Raw genomic sequence first — 22,545 nt, 5'->3', positions numbered from 1 at the left:
TTTGCAAAACACCTACCAATGCACATTTTACGTGATAAAACGTGAACGCCGAGGGGTATATGTCAAGATTATTTCCTGAAAACTCACATTTTAGTTTATTAACAAGAAACCTTAGTTAGAACACAAATACTAAACTAAACGTGATGAAATTAATGATAATATTGAACTCACCCCAGCAGACGACAGATTTTCGTTCAGCCATGTATATTTTTGTTTACATTTCAGATTGACAATCAGACGTCATAATATTTTAATTTATGTAATTTTTTAATGGAAACTACGTTATAGTGATTTATTAATTGTTAATATTGAAGAAAATAGCTTAAATTTTATATGTGTCTAAATCCCGTTTCGTTTAATATCAAATGTTCTTCAAAAAAACGTATTCGAAAAAGGTAGGAGGTGTTTATTCAGTGTAAAATTTTAGCAACTAGGGATTTATTCAGTATATAACGGCTCTCATTGGTCGAACTAGAAAGGTTCATTGAATTTTATTGGCTGCTAGTACAATGAGGGAAATAATCAAAGGGTAAAAATTTGACTATAGTATATTACATACTCAGGTGGAAAGTATTTGATTTCTGTCGAGAGACTAGGTAGTTCGCCGAGACGAAGTCGACGTGAATTTTATCTCGAGACAGAAATTAAACTTTCTACCGTGGTTTGTATACTATTTTATTTTCAACCATTTATCAAAATCTCATCGAACTTTTAATAAATCATTCAGTTGAAATATTGATTGCTAATAGTCTCTAACAATAAGGCAGTATAGGTGTACGAGTAGTTATGACTTCAACCATAATAAACGACTGGTGATTGTTTACAATCTTGACATCGTCATTATTGTGCTATTCCGTCTTTAATATTTTGAGCTGAAACGTTTCTTAAAGTGCTTTTAACATGGCGATTTCTGAAGAAGCAGATGTTACTCATCATCCCCTGAGCTGCGAGCTGTTGCAGAGGTGGTGGCACAGTCTCTTAACCATAAAAAGTAAGCCCAGATATGACAAAACGCATATTGACATTCACCCGGGTGGAAAGTGACATTTACCCGGATGGAAAGTGAGTACTTTCCACCAGGGTGGAAAGTAAAAGCAGGTAATTTTCATCTTTCCACCTGGTTTACACATAAGAAATAACGTTATTACATACTTGGTTGAAAATAAAAGTGATATATAAAAAAATACTATGACTTTTGAATGAATGAGCAGAAATGATTTTTATAAGAGAAACATGGTGTGGAAAATTACTAAACATTTTGCTGTGTCGGTTATTTCCGAGAGCAGTTTACTCGTTAGAAGGCACGTAGTATGTAATAAAACTTAAAGTCATGTAACCTCATAGAACAATTACAATTTAATTAAAATTTGCTGTTGAGGCACGAAAGCGGTTTATTCATTAATTAGTACAGCTTTTAGAGTATTAACCTATTCGATAATGTCAATTGATTTTGTCTATACTATCGACCCTACCAAATAAAACATTAGAACAGATACTATTTATGGTGAAAAGTTGGCTTGGACCTTGGTAATCAACGTGAAAAGCCTTTTGGACTCCAATACATTTGCTATCAATTTGAAACACTCGGGTGTTACACCCATAACATACAGTATAAATTGAGGTCAGGTAAACACAGAAGGTTAAATGTAACCTTTAGGGATTTTTTAGGTAACCCCATTTTATATGAGGGCGGAAAATTCATTATGCCGATGGATTTTGCGAATTATACGATCGAAAAGCAAACCCATCCACACACGTATGTGTTTTGAAATTAATAAGCTTAGAGTTGACCGGTACATTTCACTTGATTGAGCGCATTAAAACTGGCAACCAAATGGAAATAGGAAATAAACAGAAGTAGGTATGGCAGGGTTTTTTAATAAAATGACTTTGTGAAGAATTGGTGTTAAGTTCAATTAATTAACAAAACGAACAGTTTTCAGTAGGCAGAGACGAACCGGGGTGTTGGGTCCTAAAACGATACATCAAAACCCGAGTTCCGGCCGTTCGTTTAAACGTGAAACGGACAACTGGTTGGTCTGCCATAAGCGTAATTACGGAAAATTATTTACCATAAATCTTGCGGACTTGCGGGCGAGGTTCCTGCGTCATTGTTGCGTCCACAATGTAACCGTTCGGTCCGGGATAATAACGCGACGCTATCCTCGTTTTGACCGCGTATAAGGCGCTACAATGATGAATGGACGCGATACAATCTTTCCGAATATTAGAAATACGTATTATTTTCGGGTCCCACTCTTTGCCAACAAGATGAAATCTCTGTTTTATCCTATTCAACTCATTTCTGGTACAAAAATTTGGATTCATTGCTATGTATCTAAAGCAGAGTTTGTGGTTTTATCTTAATTACTTTTATTGACTTTTGGTCAAGACCACAACGAATTCTCTGCAGTCTGCAATACTCAAAATACTGATATATTCTAGTTGGTTAGCAAAAAAGTGGCAGTAAAGAGCATTGACTTTTATTATGACTAGCCAGAATTATTATTGAATAGCATTTTTGAAAGCTGCTTAAATCATACAGTAAACTTTTTTTACTGTGCTTAATTGGTGTTTTTGAGAGGCAGAGACGGTAAACTACCTTTTGGTGAAAGAGCATGGAACCGTCTAATTAGTCAAGATTATCATTGTGTGTTAAAAAAATCACACTTTATGATAATTTGATTAGGTACACTGTAAATAGGACAGTCGTCTACTATCGTTGTCTGTGGTTTTTTTTTCTCCAACAATTTGTGGTTAAAGTGAAATTATTAGTACCTATTTTTATATTCTTCGATATAGTCTAGTAAATGACATTCTTACTATATTTTGTCGTTATCTTTCAAAACTTGTTTATTTATCAGTTGAGTCAATATTTATTCAGGAAATCATGCAGTACGTCTTTTGATTGCTTTAACCAGAAACCTTTCGGGGATTCTCGCTTGGACTAAAATAGATACCATCACACTTACGGATTATTTCCAGAAATGTAAACCGAGCGAATCCAGACTGTATGCAGTCTAAGTTGTGAAAGTTTAAAATATATATATTATTATTATATTTGTTTTACTGAATTAGGTATCACAGGCCATCAATCATTCTTGTTGCTAATATAATAATATTTAGCGTGTTCCTGCTGTTTGTGTATCATTTTTCATCTATAGAAATTTAACTTAGTTCATATTACGCAACGCGCATTTTGGTTTGGCTTCCTTTTATGGTAAAGCATAGGTGTTTGATGGACGTTCTAATTGCACGTAATACTTTGATCAAAAATATTTGACAAAAGGAAACGAGAAATAGTAGGTCAATTACTCAACTTTCAGAAAAGGTTATGTTAATTTACAACAACAAATGTAGAAAGTGGAGGTAACCTGAATTATTGAAAAGCACCTGAACAGATTCAGTACATACTTACATTTTTAAAAGGTAAAGTTGTAGGAGATCGATTCGTTGTGGGACAAAAATTTTTTTCAGATGTTTCGTGAATACATCATTTGTCTGTAACACGTTTCAACTGTTGCGGAAAAGCGTGATAAAAGTGAAGGTAATACAAGGCGCGAAACAGAAGATTATCAAAAGTTTAAAATCTAATTTCAGCGGCAACATTTCACTCTGACTGACTTGATTCGTTCTGGCACCGTGCACATTAAAACCTGTCATAAAAAGAAGCAGCCGCCAGTTCACTTACGAAATCTCCCCGAACGATACAGAAACCTAATTAGAGCTATCTCGTTCTTATTTCAACGCCAGAACGGCTGGAACGAGGATATTATTTAAAGAGCATAATGAGTCTAGTTACACTTGCAACGCCAAATTGGGCATAAACCGAAAGGAGAAACGATTCATAAATTACGTTCTAAGCCGGTTAATTTTCGCGCCGCGGTCTTAGACCGGGCGTAGACACTAGAGAACCTCTTTTTTTCCCTTTAAAATTAACTTACCATCAGATTGTAGATAACACTGTTGAGGTTTTGTTCTACTCATCAAGTTTATAGGATTTTTTGTTTTGCATCCATGCCGTAATCATCAACTGGCACCCTGACTAAACTGGATCAGCATATCGGTTGATATTTTCTCCGTTTTTTCCCTTTGGGGGATTCCCTGTTCGCCACTGATTGCGTCCATTATGGAGGTGCATCTCAGTTTTCGGTTGTTTATTTGTTACACGGCGCCGCTGCCGTCGTTCTCAACACGGGGGGGCCTTAATTTAAATTACCTTATACGGAGTCGCGTATCCTGTCTTGGCAGCGGGGCAAAGTCGCAGGAATTTATGCTGATAAAGGTGCGGAGGTGTTTCTCGTTACGGGGGAATTTGGAGTGTAATTTCGCGATGCGTGACGGCAATGAGTTATCATCATCGGTCGTCTCACCGTCTGCCCCGCTACTGCCATATCCAATCCAAAGAAATTACTATTTAAGAATTAACTTCTTGGTTATGTAGTACTGTTCAGTTTTAACAGTAAAATGTCATCGAGTAGACACTTTGTTCAGTCTGGCAAGCCACCAGAATAATGGTGAAATGCTTCATCAGGACACTAGGGACAATAAACCTTTCGTACCTGAACTGTTCTGTTCTACCAGCCAAAATTCGATTATCTCTGGATCTTTGATAATACTCTTTGAGAGTTGGCAAAATTTTCAGGACATAACTTTCAGTCCTCGAATCACATACCACAGAACGATGATGAATCCTGTTAGGTTTGTTTAAGGATGTTATTTAGTTTGGTTGATAAATTAAATATTATCTTAATTCTGAAGTAATCCAATTAGAGTGCATCCAGTTCGTGAACTAATGGGGTTAATGCTTTTGGAATGAAATTTAGAATGTTCAGCAAAGCAATATACGGTGACACAAAACTTGATAACTAATGGAAACTCGTTTGAAATAGAAACATCTTGCAACACGTTACTACGAGTATATCAAAAAGGAAAATAGGATAATTCAAATCATCAGACTTCTCGTATTTTCGTTGAACATTATATTAACAGACTTGACAATCGTTTGTCAGAACTCCTGTCACTAGATAAACGTAACATTTTGAAAGAACATTTTTTTGTCATCTGTACGAAATCATGCAGTGAAAAAAAAATACTACACTTGCTGAAAAATAGGAAGTTGAATATAATAAATGAAAAGTATTTGTTAGTTTTGAAAATATATAATTGAAACTTTGTCCATTTGTAAACACACTTAACTAATATAATGTCGATTTTGCTACTGTTATTTGATTGCACCATTGTGTATACAAAATCATATTACAATGGATATACGTTCCAATTTCGTTTCTAAAATGTAACAACACATCAATTCCACGTGTACACCATACCCATTAAATTGGCACTAAAATGCATAAAAAATGAAACGTCCAACCTTTTAACACGATTTCCAATAATTTCCATCAGAATCGTAATTTTTTCTCCCCTATAGGCCGTGAGTGACCCGGAGCTAATCCCTTTTTTGTTTGCCCGGAAATAAAGCGAATTATTATATTAATTATTGCTTGAAATCCTCTGTTATTTGTATTTATTTGACGTTTTATTTAATCTCTGTGCGTTTATCGGTTTAAATTTTCTCTAAAATCGACAATTATTACCTTTGAATATACGAGATTTAAAGTTCCAACAAAATGTAGTGTATGTTTATTTTACCATTTGGATTACCGATTGGGGTGTTTGGACGATTTACTAGTTAATTAATATGTTTTTTTTATTGCTTGTTGGTCATTTATTATCCTAATTAAATTTGTAATTAAAATTATTTAGTTTAGCGTGTAGTACGTTTTGTTTGAAAATTGTGAGTTTTATTTACCGCAACTAGTTTTGTGCTAACTTATTCCCTTTTGATAACGTTACTATTCCACGATTAACATATGCAAGCTGACAAACATTTCAAGTGCAAACCGCAGATGGCCTTGCTGAAACAAAAATTTTACCGCACCAAGCAATCGTCCATTCGTCTAATTGCAGCGTTTTCAAAGGAGTCATTCAGGCTAAACCCAAAACCCAACTAACGAGGTTTCAAGAGCCAAATGGGGTCGCTGGGGATACATACGTGAGAATGAGCGAGATAATAGTAGACATTTTGCCTTCATATTAATAATGTCTGTCTTTTATTGAGTTACTGGAGAGTATCTCTTTAAACTTTTACTTTAGGTGGCAATGAACACACACAACAGAAACTATAAATGTTGGTTAATATTTTGTTTGGCAAGTTAAGTTAACAATGGTTACTTACTCTTAAGTGAGCCAGTAGAGAAAGGTGTGTTGTATAAAACCCTAAACTAGTAAAGCAAAGCATGAAAGTCCAATTGAGGATTTTGCACATTGCACTATACGAATATCGCGAACAAAAGAGCTACATTACATTTTACTTCAGTTTCCCTATTATCTCCCTTCGTGCAAAATTGAGGCATTCTTTCTCACTGACTCCAATAAGCTTTGTTTAACTCAGGGGGTTATAGAGAAATATTATACACATAACATTGCCGTTATACTGCTTTTTTTATTATTGACCGAAAAATAGGCTTTATTATAATTTTGGTTGTTGGATAAAAGAAAATATGAAAGTTTAATAAATTGTCCAAGAATTATTAGTGGTTCGGTTAGGTTTCTTGTTGAAGTTTTATTTATTTTTGTCAAGCGACCAATTAGTATTAAAAACCATTGATAGCCACTGCAAAACATACGTGGTTTGACGCGGCAAGGACTTAAGGCGATAAAAGTTATAAATAAGTCAATGTAATGAATTGACTTTTGATTAAGAGACATTCTGAAGTGTATCGAAATTTATTGGTCTTTAGCAAAAAACCGGCTTTCATAAATATTCATTATATAAAATCAAGATTTGCATCATACACCAAAAACAATAAAGTGTCAGGTTATTGATACGTGAATGAACCGATAATTATATTATGAAGTGCAGTTGATCTGTGATCATTATTCATATTAGTAGTTATCTTTATTAATCGTTTATATAAGTAAATGCCAAAGTGATATGCTTAGAGTTTTTATTGTTTTATTTTTACAATAAGTTAGGAAAGTAATACATATTGGAAGCTTTGTTTTTGCCCGAAGTAGGAACCATTTCAATTAACTATAACTTTTTTACTTGTAGAGATGTTATATGTTGCTATTCAAAAACATAGTTTATGGTAAGTTCCACTTGACTTTATCCAGACAATCCATAAATTCGGTGTGAAATGAATACGTACTATGGACTGCTTCTGTTATTACTCTTATTCTTCCATTTGATCACTTTCTGCAAATACCTGGTCAGAAGTCTGTCATTTCGACATCTGCTGAAGATTGTAGTATCATCTGCATAGAGTATTGAGCTCTAGGCGGCTCTGTAGCACAAAATTGATCTGAATGACATAATGCTGAAGTTTGTGTTCTAGCTCAGCATGTCAGCCAAAGCATCAATATAATGATTGACTATTACACATAACACCAATATTAGATAGATGTAACATATGTAATTTCAATCAACATAAGTCTATAGGAATTGGGCAGTCATGAAACTAGTTTTACTTCCATTAATATATTCTTTAATAAGTAACTATAAATTGTACTTTCTCGATGTAATATGCGGATACAGTGGTTAGTTCTTGAACTCAGGAAAACTTTCACTTGTCTGTGTAAACTTAACCTAAGGTTTTAAGTGGGCTCTTCAAGTCCACGATGACTCATATCTCCAACAGACTTGCCAAATTTTTTTCCATGACAACATATGACTTTCCCTCTGAGTCACCATGGCCTGTCCACCTGGATTTCTTGTAGTTTTGGGACCGCTGCCGCCCCCCGGTCGCTCTCAGGGGGGATCGGAGTGCGTGTCGCGGCGTCTTCGTGTCGGCGGCGCCTCCCCGCCGTCGCCTTACGTAATTAGGCGGCATGGCGTCGGGATGCGCGCACATCCCCACCACTTTGCAAATGCTCCCCTTTTCCGCGCCGCCCCCCGCGCCGCCTCGTGTTCGCTCCATTCGACTTTTTGGATGGCGGTTTCAGTCCCTCGCTATCGCCTGACCGCTTAGCTTGCCCGCCGAAGCTTTCTCAGAATCGTTGTGTCTGTTTCGAGGCGCGCACACATATACCATACAAAATAACCACCTAACTCTCTCTTTCTGATTATCTTGATCGAAATAACAACCCGACCAAAAGTTTATTTCATAAATTAAAATTTGTTCGACACTGCGTGGGCGTGTTTTCGGACATCTGCTCGTGTGCTTGACCGGCCGGCAATTTTTTTTCCTGCCTGGACAGTGTGCTTTAATCTGGGATTACTTCAGCTGTTAATGTGAGTTGAAGTTTTATTAACATTTAGCTAGTTAAGTTTATACATAAAAAAAAAACTTGAATTACAGTACAATAAACAATAAAATCTATAACTAGCAGAATTCAGTTAAAGGTAATAACGGTAACCTGATAGGTTAAGAAATCGTGTCGGTTTTGCAAAACTGTATCAGGAATATCGTTTCTCCTGAAACCGTCTCCATTGGTGCGATTCGCTGAATATTCCCATGCTGCGACAACGTTAAGCAACAAAGTAGCTTATAATTAGTAATCCTTTTGCAAACACGTTAGTAAGTGCCATAGCGTCATGCGATCTGTTGGTTGCGGCATATAAAAGCAGAACGGTCTGGTTGAGTCAGAAATTTAATCAAAAAGAACTACAAGGTTAAAACATTTCATGGGGGGCTATGAAACTTTAAACAAGCAGCCAGCGTGGGCAGGCCGCAACTTCGAAAATAGCCTGAAATTTATAAATAAAACTTTAATAGTGGAAAACAGGACGATAACTCATGTATTCCGGCGAAAAACGTATGCGTTCGCTTCATGTCTGATTTTCGACACACGTCTTCTAACTTACGCAATAGTGAATTTTAACATACCACCCCGAGTAACTCGTCTCTTATGTCGTTCAAAACAGAAAATAGGACGGCACTGGAAGTTTGCCAAATTTACCTTAATATAGTATGTTTTGAATTCATGAGTTTAAGGGGAGTTAATTTGTCGTTACTAGTCAATTTGGTCTTTTACAGCAAGAAAACGTACACTTGTGCATCCTAATTTAACCCTTTAAGTAATTTGCCATCCTAAGTATCCAGCAAACCCAAACTGAAATGCACCGTAACAGAATAGAAAGTATTTATTTGTGTAGACAGTAATGTAAATTCAATTTGAGTTTATGAGTTATTATTGTTTAATAAAGTTAATGCGTTTCTAATTGCAAAGTTTAATGTCAAAATTGCATTGCAACCATCGCAAATAAATTTCAATAAAAAAATGTCTCAATACAGATGCAACTGCTCAATAACTGAAGATAGTAAAGTATGCAAATATCAATTTTTTTATGTAGAAAATAATACTTAATTGCAACAAAAAATCTCATTTAATCTGATGACACAATTTCTAACGCAAATTGCCAGTGTTGGCTTCTGGTTCCCTTTCTCTTGATAACGGATCGAATGTTTGCCGAGTTCAAATACCTTGCAAGCTTTTTTTGGAATTTATACCAAACCGCATGGTAACGAAATTGTCATTTATCCAAAATAATTTATCTAATCTTTTAATCGCTTTATCTGTTACTCAGCTGCTAGTATTATCAATATCCATGTAATATAATTTTTACACAAAGTTTTTAGTGCTTAAAATAAAAAATTGTGACAAAAAAGAACGTTGTGGTAGATTCAAAGTACTTTGAATGCAAAAATTTCAGATCTCAGATTTATGGAAATTTCCCAGCAAAAGACTACTCTATAAAGACCATGCAAAACTGTTTCTAAAAGGTTCTAGAGTGTTTTGGTGATTGGAACATATTTCAAACTCTGGTTAGATTTTGTGACTAACTCTCTTTGATGTCAGTTCAGTTCTGATTAATTTCCCGACCAAACTGTAATAAACCATCAACAGTTCATTAGGTGTTCTTTTAATAGATGTTTTCGCGCTTAATTACGCTAAAAATCTATTCATGAAGACTTATTGAAAGCACGGTCATATGATTATAAAAATTGCTCATGCAGTCAGATCATTATTATTATAGTATGAAGGCCTTGATTTTTCACTTGTTAATTTGGTACGTCTGAGCAGATATTTTTTAATATTCTATAGTGCTTGTATAATTTTGATAGAATATTGTGAAGTGTACGTTGTTTCACTTCCGGTCACGACCTTCTCCAGAAATCTTAATTCCTAATTAGTAACATGTGACTGGGCAAAAATGTAATTTAGGAGAAACTAGTAGTTTTTTTGTCATTATTCATGTATTGTTAAGGTTATTTTTTTCAAGGAGAAAGTTGATGTAAGTATCGAATATCCCTATTAATAATACGTATGGGTAATTGAGTGAGTGGGCAGTCATATACCCACAACGCCAAGAAAAAAATGGTTTCTCAAGACGTTTGATAAGCAAAACGAACGGCGATGACCGCACCGAAAACCCAAACATATTTATCCGCCTAAGCAGTTTAATATCAACGCCCAAAGGGCCGAAAGGGTCGAATTTGCGATCCAGTTCGCAAGTTTATATTGCAGTCCGTTGCCATTTACTTGATTAAACAATTAGAAGCAAACCGAACGGAATCTGCCCCTTCGTGTTCTTCATCATTCTCTGGCATTTCCTTGCAACATATTTCAAAGAAACCAACACGAATTACAAAACTGGTACTAGTTAGGAAGCTAGAAAGGCCAAAAAAACAGTTTTAAGACCTGTCAACTGCCCCTAATCGATAAAAGTTTAGGCGGATGACGAAGATGAGCGAAAATGACGAAATGGTCGAGCCGTAATGCCGAAAAGGTCCTGCCTGGTAATCTCCTTTGGATTGGATCGGGATTACATTTATCATATTACGCGTTTATTCGATAAAGTCCAGGACTGGACGGGCCATAAATCTCTGCTATGAACCAACAGGTGGTTCCGATTCAATTATCGACTACCTTCTTCGTTCATCGTTAATTGCTGATTTGATATCATTCTATTCTAGTGACGTCAGCATGTTTGGTAAGCAGAGAGATAAAGCCCGATACTCCCCCGCTATATAAATAAATTTAGGAAAATTAGTGACTTTTATGGTTAATAGCCAGATGAGGAAGCAAAATTACCGAGGTATAACAAACACCGTATTAATACAACAAAACCCATTAGACTAGCGAGTCACATATTTTACATTACCATAACAACACACCATAAACGACACAATAGCGAATCGTGAACCTCATCAGTCGGGAACACGAAATGACATCATCGACGGCGTGTTTACACTTTTTTCAGCAGAAATTATATTTCTTGCGGATGAAATGGAATTTTCTTATGCCATCGATTGAGTGTGTTTATATCGGGCGTGGCTATATTACTCCGACGGAGTAAACACACTCAAAGTAAACAAAAAGTCATTAAAAGCGTCCTCATTTAACAGGGATCGTCTCGTATCAACAAACCACACCAAAACCGCTGCCACTGAAAATGTGATTATTGATAAAAGTGTCGGTTATTATCGTTCTAGGGGCAGGAAACTATTTGCATGTTAACGGCCTCGACGCTCTTGATGTGATACTTATTTGGGAGGGGCTATTATCACCGAGGGGTTTACTGGAATATGAAAAATATACGAGAATCCGTTAACAATGAACAAAATTGTTTCTGAAACTATCTCAAAGTTTAAAACGGGAATGAAACATAACAACTGCTGAATTTGTTTGACCTTAAGCAGACCAAACAATTGACTAAATCAATTAGCAGATGTGCTGAGGATGTTTGGCATCTAAAGCGACTAAACAATGTACGCTGAACTTTCGAGTAGGCTTTTAAACCAACCGAAAATTGTTTGTTGATTGATCCTGGCATAGCACTAAACGTATACCCGTTATAAATTACGGGGTAGCATGTTAGTAAAACTCTCATTGGCGTGCCCGGAATAATTGGCGTTATGCGTTAAAAAAAAGTAGAAGGTGCGTTTATGCCAAGGACTGTTGGAGGTATGGCATAATATCTTTTGAATTATCATTACTTTTACATAAATAAAAGTAGCTTACCCAGTTCCGTTCGCCTTAAAAATCGCATATCAACAGAATTCTTAATTATTCAGTCTAGTCTTTTGACATTTCAATAAAAATGTATTGCTTTATATCACTTGCATAAGTTTGAAGTGTTTTTAGTTGGATTTATATGACCTAACTTTCTTTGTATGTCTTGTATAAATGTTATTTTTATTTTATTTTAAAACAACAAGTTTAATTTGCGCTCCTTGAAAACCACCGTTTTCAGGGAATCTAAAAACAAAACAACGTCAGAACTATATTTCTCGAATATTCGTTGATTTTCATACAGTTTTTCATTACATTGGTCTATTTTAACTTTAGAATAATTACTTTATATGGCTTCTTCAACAAATCTGCTTTTTTAATCTTTTTTAAGTAAAAAATTTGATTTTAGCACAAACCTTTTTACAAACCAAAATTGAGATTGCAATATGATGTTTCTATCACAGTTTTTCTGCTTGGGGGTCAGGTTTCCTTCCATTAGAATCAAAACATGAAAATTGATTTGGTTAAGTTGTTTTTTTGTCTACACTGTCTTCCTGAACATATACAGGGTGTCCCACGACGAAAGACATCGATTGATATTGGAAAAAGTATAAATAGGAGAGTTTTGAAAATTTGGCAGGATACTGATGTCGGCATGCTCAATCTAACTAAAATATTTTTAAGATGGTTGCACTTCCGTTTATACCGGGAGTCGATCGCAACTTTCTTATTTTAAGTAGAACACCCTATATATTATTACATATTTGGATTCCTCACAAAATTTGGTGATGGCTTTGGTTTTTCTGGATAACGAGCGACAAATACCTCACACGTTCTACTCACAACTTTATCACATTCTCCGTAAATAATAAACAGATTTAAGTAATCTTGGTTTGAATAACGTAACCGCTAAAAGTATATTTGCAGTTGTCAAAACACTCAAAACTAGTGTTATTAACATGCTCTGCGGGTCTGCAATATCACCGTGTGTCATAAGCATGACCAACTAGAACACCAGATAATCCCAACCGTGCACCATAATAAAAAAAAATGTTTATTCTCAAAAATGGGTTGGATTTAGGTATAGGCAAGTAAATTGAAATGTATAGTAATTTTTAATGCTCAAAATGATTCCGTCATAAAAAATGTGGGTTTCTATTTAAAAAACTTGAGATTTTTCATTTTTTTTAGTGGCAAATTTATGATTTTTTTTTGACGACCCTGTATACAAATGGGTCATTACGCACCCTCAGTTTAATAAAACGCTCCTTTATTTACAATAACCCAAAGTTTCATTGCAAAATGAAATACGGTTTTGACAGAGTACAAAAATATGTTGAGCGTTGCAACTGTCACTTTTTTGGAAAAACATCAAATATTTCGAAAACGGCTAGAGATAGGCATAGGGTAGGCCCTATTGTACACAAAAGTTGGTCAGAATTTTGTGAGGAATCCAAATATGTAATAATATATAGGATGTTCTATTTAAAATAAGAAAGTTGTGATCGACTTCCGGTATAAACGGAAGTGCAATCATCTTGAAAATATTTTAGTTAGATTGGGCATGCCCACATCAGTATCATGCCAAATTTTCAAAACTCTCCTATTTATACTTTTTCCAATATCAATCGATGCCTTTCGTCGTGGGACACCCTGTATTGTCCCGTTGATGGACATCTAAACTCTAAACAATATAACTCCATTATACGTTGATTTAGTTTGAAAACCCAGATTTCATCAAAAGTAATCTGGAACGTGCTATGCTTTTCGAAATAGCAAACGTTCACGAGACCTGGGTTTTGATGGTTGCAATTTATAATGTAGACTTTTAAAAAACCGCCGTGTGTTCACCAGATTTTAAGAGAATTCGAATGTTGAAATTAATATATGAAAAGTCATTTCAAACAAACGTGACTTAATACATGTCTGGGGTGTAAAATCGAACTGACTAAAAAATTAATGTATTCAGGTAGGAAAAAGTACGTTTTCCAATACGACCCTAAAAATTGATTACCCACTGGCTGTCGATTACTGTTCGGACGTCCATTTTGGATGGCATCCGGTGCATTGTGCCATCGCTAATTAGTTTAAAAAGCTCGGTGCACAGAGGTGGCGCGTCACAATACCGGGTGCGCATCATTTTTTAAATGTCACACCGTAGGTTGCGGCCATCTTCGTTATGACGTTGCCATTATTAATGGTTCCGTAGAATAATGCAAATCAGTTGATATACACTGAATCGACTGGGTGAGTCTTCGCAGCCGTCCCTCGTGGGCGATTATTTATTTTTGTTTTGTTATATGAACTTGTCTCTCCTCCTGCGACGATATCTTTTTCGAACCTCTTTTTCAAGCTGAGCCCACACAGCTCCTGAGCTCGGTTAATCCTGAATCATGCAGGACTTAGAGGTTTGCACCGTGAAAAATGGTTACATTAAAACCATCGGAATGGGTCGTGTGGGCGCGTTAAAATAGGAAGATTTCGTAGTGAGATACTATAGGGCTTTTATGTTTTCGTGCTGAACATAATTGCATGCAAACTGCATTATAAATTATTTCACAGCGTACTTTTTTTATTCATCAAATTCGTAGTTGAAACGAAATCGTACAGAAGGTCGCGAATGTTACGATTGAGCACACCAGATGAAATGAATAAGTCCATATTTATAGCGTGTGATTCTTGCCGTTAACTGTCGTTGATGAATATGCATGGACACGTCATCAAAACCAACAACAACGCTACCACATTTGCATGTGTTCGTCTATTTTTTTTTTAATTGTAGTAGAGACATTTAACCTGGAAAGCTGGCGTTGAAGAACTTGAGGTTAACCACCAACATATAGCCTAGAAACTCCGGCTAAAATTAGCGTCGTCGTTGAGAGAATCCACGTAAAAGACGCAGTGCCTGCATAGCTGAGCACTGACGAAAACACAAAATATCTCGCTAGTATTTTTAGACTCAAGTATTTGGGTCGATTTTTTTTGGAAAACGAAGCTTTGCTTCGCGCTGCTTTAAAAGTCTACCCACCGGCTTATTAAGGCATTATTACATGTACAAGGCAATAAGCACCGTCGATAAAACAGGTGGCCGGTAAATTAATCACGCAACTTAGGCAGGTTGGTGGTACGACCAGTACAAAAAATTAACAAAACCTCCTCCACCATTTTCAAATGTGTGAGACGGAAAAAACAATGACCGAGGTTGCGCAAATTTTACCAGTAATGAGTCAACGAGGTACGTTTAAGGAGATTGAACAAATGACAACTGTTATAATAGTCACATTGTGTTAGTGTACAAGTGTACACTGACTTTTTTATTTTTGAAAGATTTGTCTAGCATTGTCATCCAAGAAACCACTCATCTTTATTTTTTCAAAATAATGAAAACAGTCCAGTGTTTTAAGTTCATTGTCGACTCCTAAATCTAAGCCCACGCTTACTTGACTACAAAGCAAGAGTAAAGTGTAAATTGTTGTGTCATTAATGTGATTAATATCGCCTTGACGTGTGATATATGCACATACGGCAAACGCATGACCCGTGGGTTACTTCACTGAGAACAAAGTCTGGAAGGTGAGACGGCAACGTGGCATCGTAAAAGGGTTAAGGACGCTGACATCTGGCCCTCGCGATGGACCGGTCGGTTGGTCAAGGCATTGATGCTACTCTGTTTTTGTGACGTTTCGCCCTCCGGATAAAAATTATAGAGAGAAGACGATCGAACCCTTCCGTCCCTTTTATTCCAGTAAAAATCTTCAATAATGCATTAGGACGATATGCGTTTCGATTGTTTCGATATGAGGGGCGCATAATTACGTACATGTTTTTCGTATAAAATTTGTTATTAAATATTCTGTAAAAGGGTTTCTTGTGGGAAAATGTAAATTATCGTTTCGTTTAGTTTAACCAGTAAAAAACGTTTCCTAATGACAACTATAAAGGAGGAAAAATCCAATAGCGTAAATATAGATCTTTATCGTCGACCTAATGGAAGCAAATATTTAGATTTACCTTTTATAATGCCGTAAATATTTGCGAATACTAAATTTAATAACTCCCGGCAGGAATAATAGTGACGGACGTTTGCAATGTCGGATTTAATGGACGCTCAATACATTTCAACTACAGTAGCTATTGATAGACGTTTTGTTCACTTTTTTAGGAACATACAAATAGTATTTTTTGCCTTCATTAAACATCCTGAAAAATGCAAATACTCTTTTACCACCAAAGCAATTATAGAAAACAATACGGAGGTCGGTCCTCCGGGTTTCATAAAAACCCATTCATATTTCTGGAAGCTACATTAGTCGGCTTTTTAATTGCTGGATTACGTCCCGGACGGTACACGAAATCCTGTATAAATCCGTAAAGTCCACATAATTTTAAAGTTTCAACAGTCGCTTTGTTATTTTAACAAAAGAGATTTTAGATATGATGTCGACAAGCGAACGGCTGTCGGCTCTCTATTTTCCATTTGATAGATTGTATAAATTTATATTACTGCTTTTAGTATTATTGTTATTGTTATACACATGATGAATAAACGGTTCGTAAACCTGTTGAAAGCATGCTTCAATTTATAAAAGCAAATTTTCCCTTTAAAAATTAAATGGCAAAAGATGCTAATAAAAATTCAAACCTCAGGGTCTTTCTACAATAAGACTCTGATTTAATAGAAGTCAATTTCCATTATCCTAAGACCCTTTCAATTATAAATTATTCTCTCAGGTGTCTAGTCGACTTTTTGCTTGGTCTATCGAACCGCTCTTCCTTAGAATCAAACCCCGTAAGGTTGTTAAACTCGACGCGTTATTTTTTTAATTTAAAACAAACGGAAAATTCATTCGAACTGTGAAAGCAATTCGGTTGTCATCAGACCGAACAATTAATGCAAAAACCCGGCAAGAATCGCTAAGAAAGGGACTCACTCCCTTGCGTCTTTGGGTCGCGTCAACAATGTCATTAAAAAGTAATGCTGTCAAAGCGCCGCGATGTTCCCGGCCGGAGAATTCCTGAATTAATTACTACAAAGAGACGCTTTTCGTTTCGTTTTCTCTTATTTCGGGAGGGGATCGTCCATAAAATTTCATAACGCATAAACGGATAAAATATTGCACTATTAAATTCCTCTTTCTTTCGCCCAAAACGAATCGGGGATGGAACTTTTTAATTAGGAATTATTTCTTTTTTAAGGATTCCGAATTAAATGTACAAGTCTGTGAAGCAATTTGTCGAGAGGATTGAGTCTTTTTATTAGATATTTTTTGTAACCGAGATACTGAATTTCAAAAAGTAGTTAAAAAGACCCTTAATTAAATTTTTTTGAAAATTGAAAAATTTTATAGTGCTTTTTTTGTACTTATTTCACCTGATTTAGGGTCCTTTGGCATAAATATGCCCTTTGCTGTGCATTGGAACTCTCCTGGAACAAAATAAAAACTTGCCAAAATTGCACTTTTTGCAAAAATGTCCACTCCAATCAATTTTGCTAAATCGCCATTAGAAAGAGGATAAAAAATACTACATCTCTCTAGCTTTTCATGTTACCGAGATATTGAACTTGAAAAACTAGTAAAAAAAGACCTTTAATACCAATATTCGTTCAATGATAAACAATTCAAGCTGATAAGATTCATCAACACCACTAAACATTTTACGCCAACTTTGGGTTCGAAACGTATTTTCCCATTTGTGATATAATACTTTTAGTCACGTTTACGTTGAATCCTAAAAATATCTTCCAAGCTACATTATGAAGTTTATTCAGTAATCAAGTTTTAAGATATAAAAACGTCGACCAACGTGTAAATATGAAAATAAACGATGTAGAAAATTGAAAGTAAGATTTATAAAAACCTTCCAAGTTTTCAAATTTACACAACACCGTACGCACAAGGTTTAATTTTAGTATCGTTAGATGGTTTTGAGCACGGTTTCAAGTTTTTTGACGGATTTTTCTAACTGCATTCTACCGATTTTATCCAGAGCATTTAGGTGATCCATAAATAACGAGTCAATGTCAAGATTATAGTGATTTTGATGATGTTTGTCCACGCCACTGGTAGCCAGACATCGCGAAGGTGTACGTATACCTGGTGGGCCGTACCACGGCCCCGAAGGAAAATTTAACCTTAAACTTTAAATGGCACGTGCACCTAGACCTTTAGTGCAACGATTAATATACATATCTGATGCAAATTATATCACACAGGTATGCATCTAATTGGGACAATCGCGACCGGCGTCAACTATACATAGATTGAGGGATGCGTTAATATTGGTGTACAGATGTCTGTGTTTCTGGCACGAAATTCGTTCTGCCACATTTCTGGCATATCTATCGAACGGAATATGCCAGGCTTGCTATATAGGAATGACGTGCGTGAAATCTTGACGATCACAGGGGCCAAAGCTTCATTAACCTATGAGGTCAGCCCGGGTCGACCGAATAAATTCCTGAAATTTTCCTGCGGGTCGTATTTAAATTGGTCTGAATTCCGTTTGAGCTTTATAGCTCCTAAATATGAACGTGGGTGAATTGTGACGAATCGTCCTAGTGGGCCTGATAATTTTTGTTAAATAATGTAATCAGTTTTATGTATATCTAAGCCTTGAAACGCAATAAAAAATTTCATTTGTTTAATATTAAGTGGATTTTAACTGGGTTACTAGGAAAAATTGGGAGTTTTATATTTATGAGTTTAGAGTGTAAAGACTCTTACCATGGCTTGTTGAAAGTTTAATGAAATGCGAAATTCTACTCTACAATTTTTTCTAGTGTATCTTTTACGTAATATTTGCAGACATATTGGTACTGCTTTTTTTAAGATTCTTGCTAGAAACTTAAGAAGTCACCTTCTTATCCATAGTATGAAGGTTTTATTGTTTTATTAAACTTAAAGCGTAAAAATTCAACGAATTTTAGACTTTTTTATCAATCAGGCAACATTGCGTGTAACCCGGCATAGCATGTCGATTTGGTCGTAATACCGTCCCGCAGTTCGCAGTTCTCTCCGAACTTTCGTGGCACAGTCTGGTCGCGACTGTCAAAGTGTCAAAGTTGAATCCTATATAGACGTTTTGTTTGTTTGATTCCAGATCACACCAACAAGCAAGAAGCACCAGGAAGTCTAACATGCGCTAAAGGACAATCGCTTCCGCTTATTCGCCAGTCCGCTACCAAGCTACGTCGCTATTGTTGTGTTACGTTTGTTAAACAATTTGTTACGATTGTTTGTTCTCTCCGATCCTATTTGACTCAATCTCCGTATTTCGGGTTTTGTTTCGCGCGTTTTGTCGTTTTTTTGTTGTTGTAGTTCTATTTCGATCAATCAGAGTATAGTGCAGAAAATTTGAAAATGGACAATAATACTAGTCATAATAAGCAACGGGAATAAAGATTTATTTCGGAAGGATCTCGTGTTAGAGGCGACACAGTAGCGCGCGTGTTATAATTATTCGTCTACGTACGAAGAACAAATTTACAAAGAAGAGTCAAATAAACCCAGGATGGCAATGGTGAACCTGTTGAACGGCAAAGATTCGCGCTGGCTGCAATTGGAAGTTTGCAGGGAGTTCCAGAGACAGAAATGCAGCAGACCAGACACGGAATGCAAATTCGCCCATCCTCCCGCCAATGTCGAAGTACAAAATGGACGGGTCACGGCTTGTTACGATAGTATTAAGGTAAGCCATTCTCTACTTATAATTTTGGTCTTCTAATGAAAAGTCAGTGTGAAAGCAATGGGTCGGAAACCCACGTACAATGTAACCATAGTGTTTTCGTTAAAAGTGAATGCGCTACCATGCTAACAACAGTAATTCGAGGTTACCGCACAGTATACTTTAAACATGTGGTTTACAGCTTTTTTTTTCTTTGCATGATTTTTTTTGTTGCTCTCAGCAATTCCAATGCTTTCATGTTTTCTGAAACTGTGTTTTAAATTTATTGTGTTAAACAGTGTATTTGATTACTTCTGAGGATAACGCCTTTAAAATGGGTTTGATTTCCATTTATTTGATGTTTTAAGAATCGAGAATATTCTATCTTGAAAAATAGATTCGTTATCTAATAACGAAAGAATTGGGCAAAACGGGATAGCTAACATTATTTGATCTGAAATGCTGGAACAATAGGCTATGCAGTTATTGTTGAATAGTTTGACATCGTCAGTGTGCGGAGAAGTAACTAAATAAAGACTATTAACGGATTGCACCGGCGTATTTAAAGGTCCGTTTTCACGCTCATGCAATTTGCGCAAGTTGATTTGTGCAAGTCAATTGGCACAAGTAAAACTGAATTGTTGGGTGCATTTTCACGCTCAAGCAATTTGCGCAAATTGATATTTCTCTATTTGCACTTCTGTCCACAGTCTGCATTTTCTCAGCAAGAATATCATAAGCCTGTGATTTTGCATTTCTATCGCTATATTCTTTGGATTTAATTTTCCAAAGGCAAGGAAAAGATTTATATAGTTCAATAAATTCTGTAATGAATTCTTTTTCTTTTTTTGACATTGTTTAGTAACCAACAATCAACACAGACAAAATAAATTACAGCATTAGTTACAGGCAACGGAAATACACAAGTCACGTGCAAGGTGTAGGTCAGAACAAGTCAAAACAAAGAATACGCTACTACTGAGCATGCGTCGAGTTGGAGTGTCGTTTACACGTTCATGCATTTGTGCCAACCGCATGCAAATTATCTGGCAGAACAGATTTTATTCAAGCCAAACTTTTTCGACTGCGCAAGCATCATGCTTCCATTCACACGCAACAATTTACTTGTGCAAATTTGCATGCACAAGCCAATTGGCGCAAATTGCATGAGCGTGAAAACGGACCTTAAGAGACTCCACCTAATCTAAGTTATGATTTGACTGTGATAAGTTAGGTGCAAAATGTTACCGCCAAATCACAACATAGCCTAGGTAGCACTTAGGGAGCTCCTGCTCACGTCTGTGCAATCCGTCACAAAGGTATTAATGAGACAAGAAAAGAAAGAAGAACCCGTACTCCAGGGGGCCTATTCTTGAACGCAGGGAGTAGAATTGCCAAGTAAGGGGTTGATAGAATGTGACAGAAGAAGCTGACAATAGCGGGTTCCTGTCACATTCTACATGTCTTTCTCTTGATAATTCCCTTCCCTCGTTTCAAGAATACGCACCCTGGGATTCTCTTCGATTTTAAAATCTTAATGTTCCTTCATTTAATAAGCTTTCAATCTGCAGTGACATGTTATCTTTTTTCCTACTTTTAACTATTTCTTCGTCTACGGTGATGGGCATTTGGGACACAATCGTCAAACATTGAAATTTGTCTTTCTTCTCTAACTTCCGAACGTTTGCTGCGTTTGTTGAAGATAAAAATGCTAAGTTAAAAGATGATTTTACGAGGAAGGAAAATATTAATTCTTGTCGTATTTTGTCCAACAACACACACTTTGCCGCTAACTTCAAATCTTTCTCCATGTTTTATGACGGAAATGTTTGAGGAATTTGATGCTTTGAAGGTTAATAGATTGGTGTTTTCTGCGACTTCAATATTGCATAGATCTCCATTTTGTGTCTATACAACAATAACTGAGAAACTTTTTTGTATTTGGTAAGACAGTACTGAAACGATTATCAGCTTACTGGGAATTACTCGTAATTACTAATCTTACTGGCCTATTATAGAATCATAAATTCAAACGTTAAATTGAATTTGTTCCAATTAAAAATAATTTTTTATGCTACAAAGTTATTGAACGACAAAAGAAATCATTACAATCGTAAAAGCGAACCTAGATACTTATTCTGATCAGTTAATGATTACTTCTTTCAGCACAATCCAATAATTAAGTCATAAATTCTCATTGCGTCTTTGTGTCTTTGAAAGTCTTCCGCATGTCGAACAAAGTCATTACTCTTAATTTTTATCTGAATCTTTCCTGATTTCACTCCGTACACTTCTTACTTTGCTAATTTGATAATGTTTAAGTCTTGTTTAAATTCGGCAGTCTGTCTTCTCGTTCAAGGGATTGCTGACAAAGTTCTAAAGTGGGCTTAATGCAGACTTAAGATTCATGATTCAACACACACTTTCACATTTAATATTTAAGGTACTGATATTGCTTAATGCTCCAAGTGTTTAATCTTTTTTAGAATAATTAAATTTTACTAAAGTTCAAGTCATATCCAAAGTTGCTTTTTTCCACATTATGTAGTAATGGCAGCATCAATGCACTAATTAATGATCAATCATAAATTCCATCACATCCTCTAAGAAGTAGTTAGTTTCGAGTGAGATTCATTAGTCCCACTTATGTTAAGCAATTTTTTAATAGTTTCTAACTGCATATCTTATTGATGTAATTAATGATGTTACATTTTTAGTAAGTTTTCATTGAGCTTGTATAAAGGTGATATCAAACCGGCTTACATATTCATTTAGATAAGACGTGTGTATGTGTGCTTCGAGTTATCAAGAAACTTACGTTCTCGTTAATTAGATAGTTAGAACAGGCTGCGCGACACC

General features: G+C 35.8%; 1 protein-coding gene across 11 annotated transcripts in view; it reads left to right on the top strand.

Moving 5' to 3' along the window:
• LOC145732948 (muscleblind-like protein 1) overlaps nucleotides 1–22,545 on the top strand; it is a 118,415-nt gene that overhangs the window by 7,995 nt on the left and 87,875 nt on the right. For 9 of the 11 annotated variants that reach the window (XR_014179088.1, XR_014179089.1, XM_081985504.1 and 6 more), the window contains exon 2: nucleotides 19,123–19,710. Coding sequence is in view for 8 of the 11 variants with exons in the window: in XM_081985504.1 (XP_081841630.1) it covers nucleotides 19,534–19,710 (177 nt within the window). In the remaining 3 variants the exon portion in view is untranslated. Of the gene's footprint in view, nucleotides 1–7,557; nucleotides 8,297–19,122; nucleotides 19,711–22,545 lie in introns of those variants that run through there. The other 2 variants (XM_081985498.1, XR_014179090.1) reach the window with 2 other exon arrangements.

This window comes from Ips typographus, linkage group LG8 (genome assembly GCF_016097725.1).
Source record: "Ips typographus isolate SLU linkage group LG8, UJ_Ityp_2.0, whole genome shotgun sequence".
In the NCBI taxonomy this organism is placed as follows: Eukaryota; Metazoa; Arthropoda; class Insecta; order Coleoptera; family Curculionidae; genus Ips; species Ips typographus.
The sequence above is the reverse complement of the archived record's forward strand: the minus strand, read 5'-3'. Positions and strand labels throughout refer to the sequence as shown.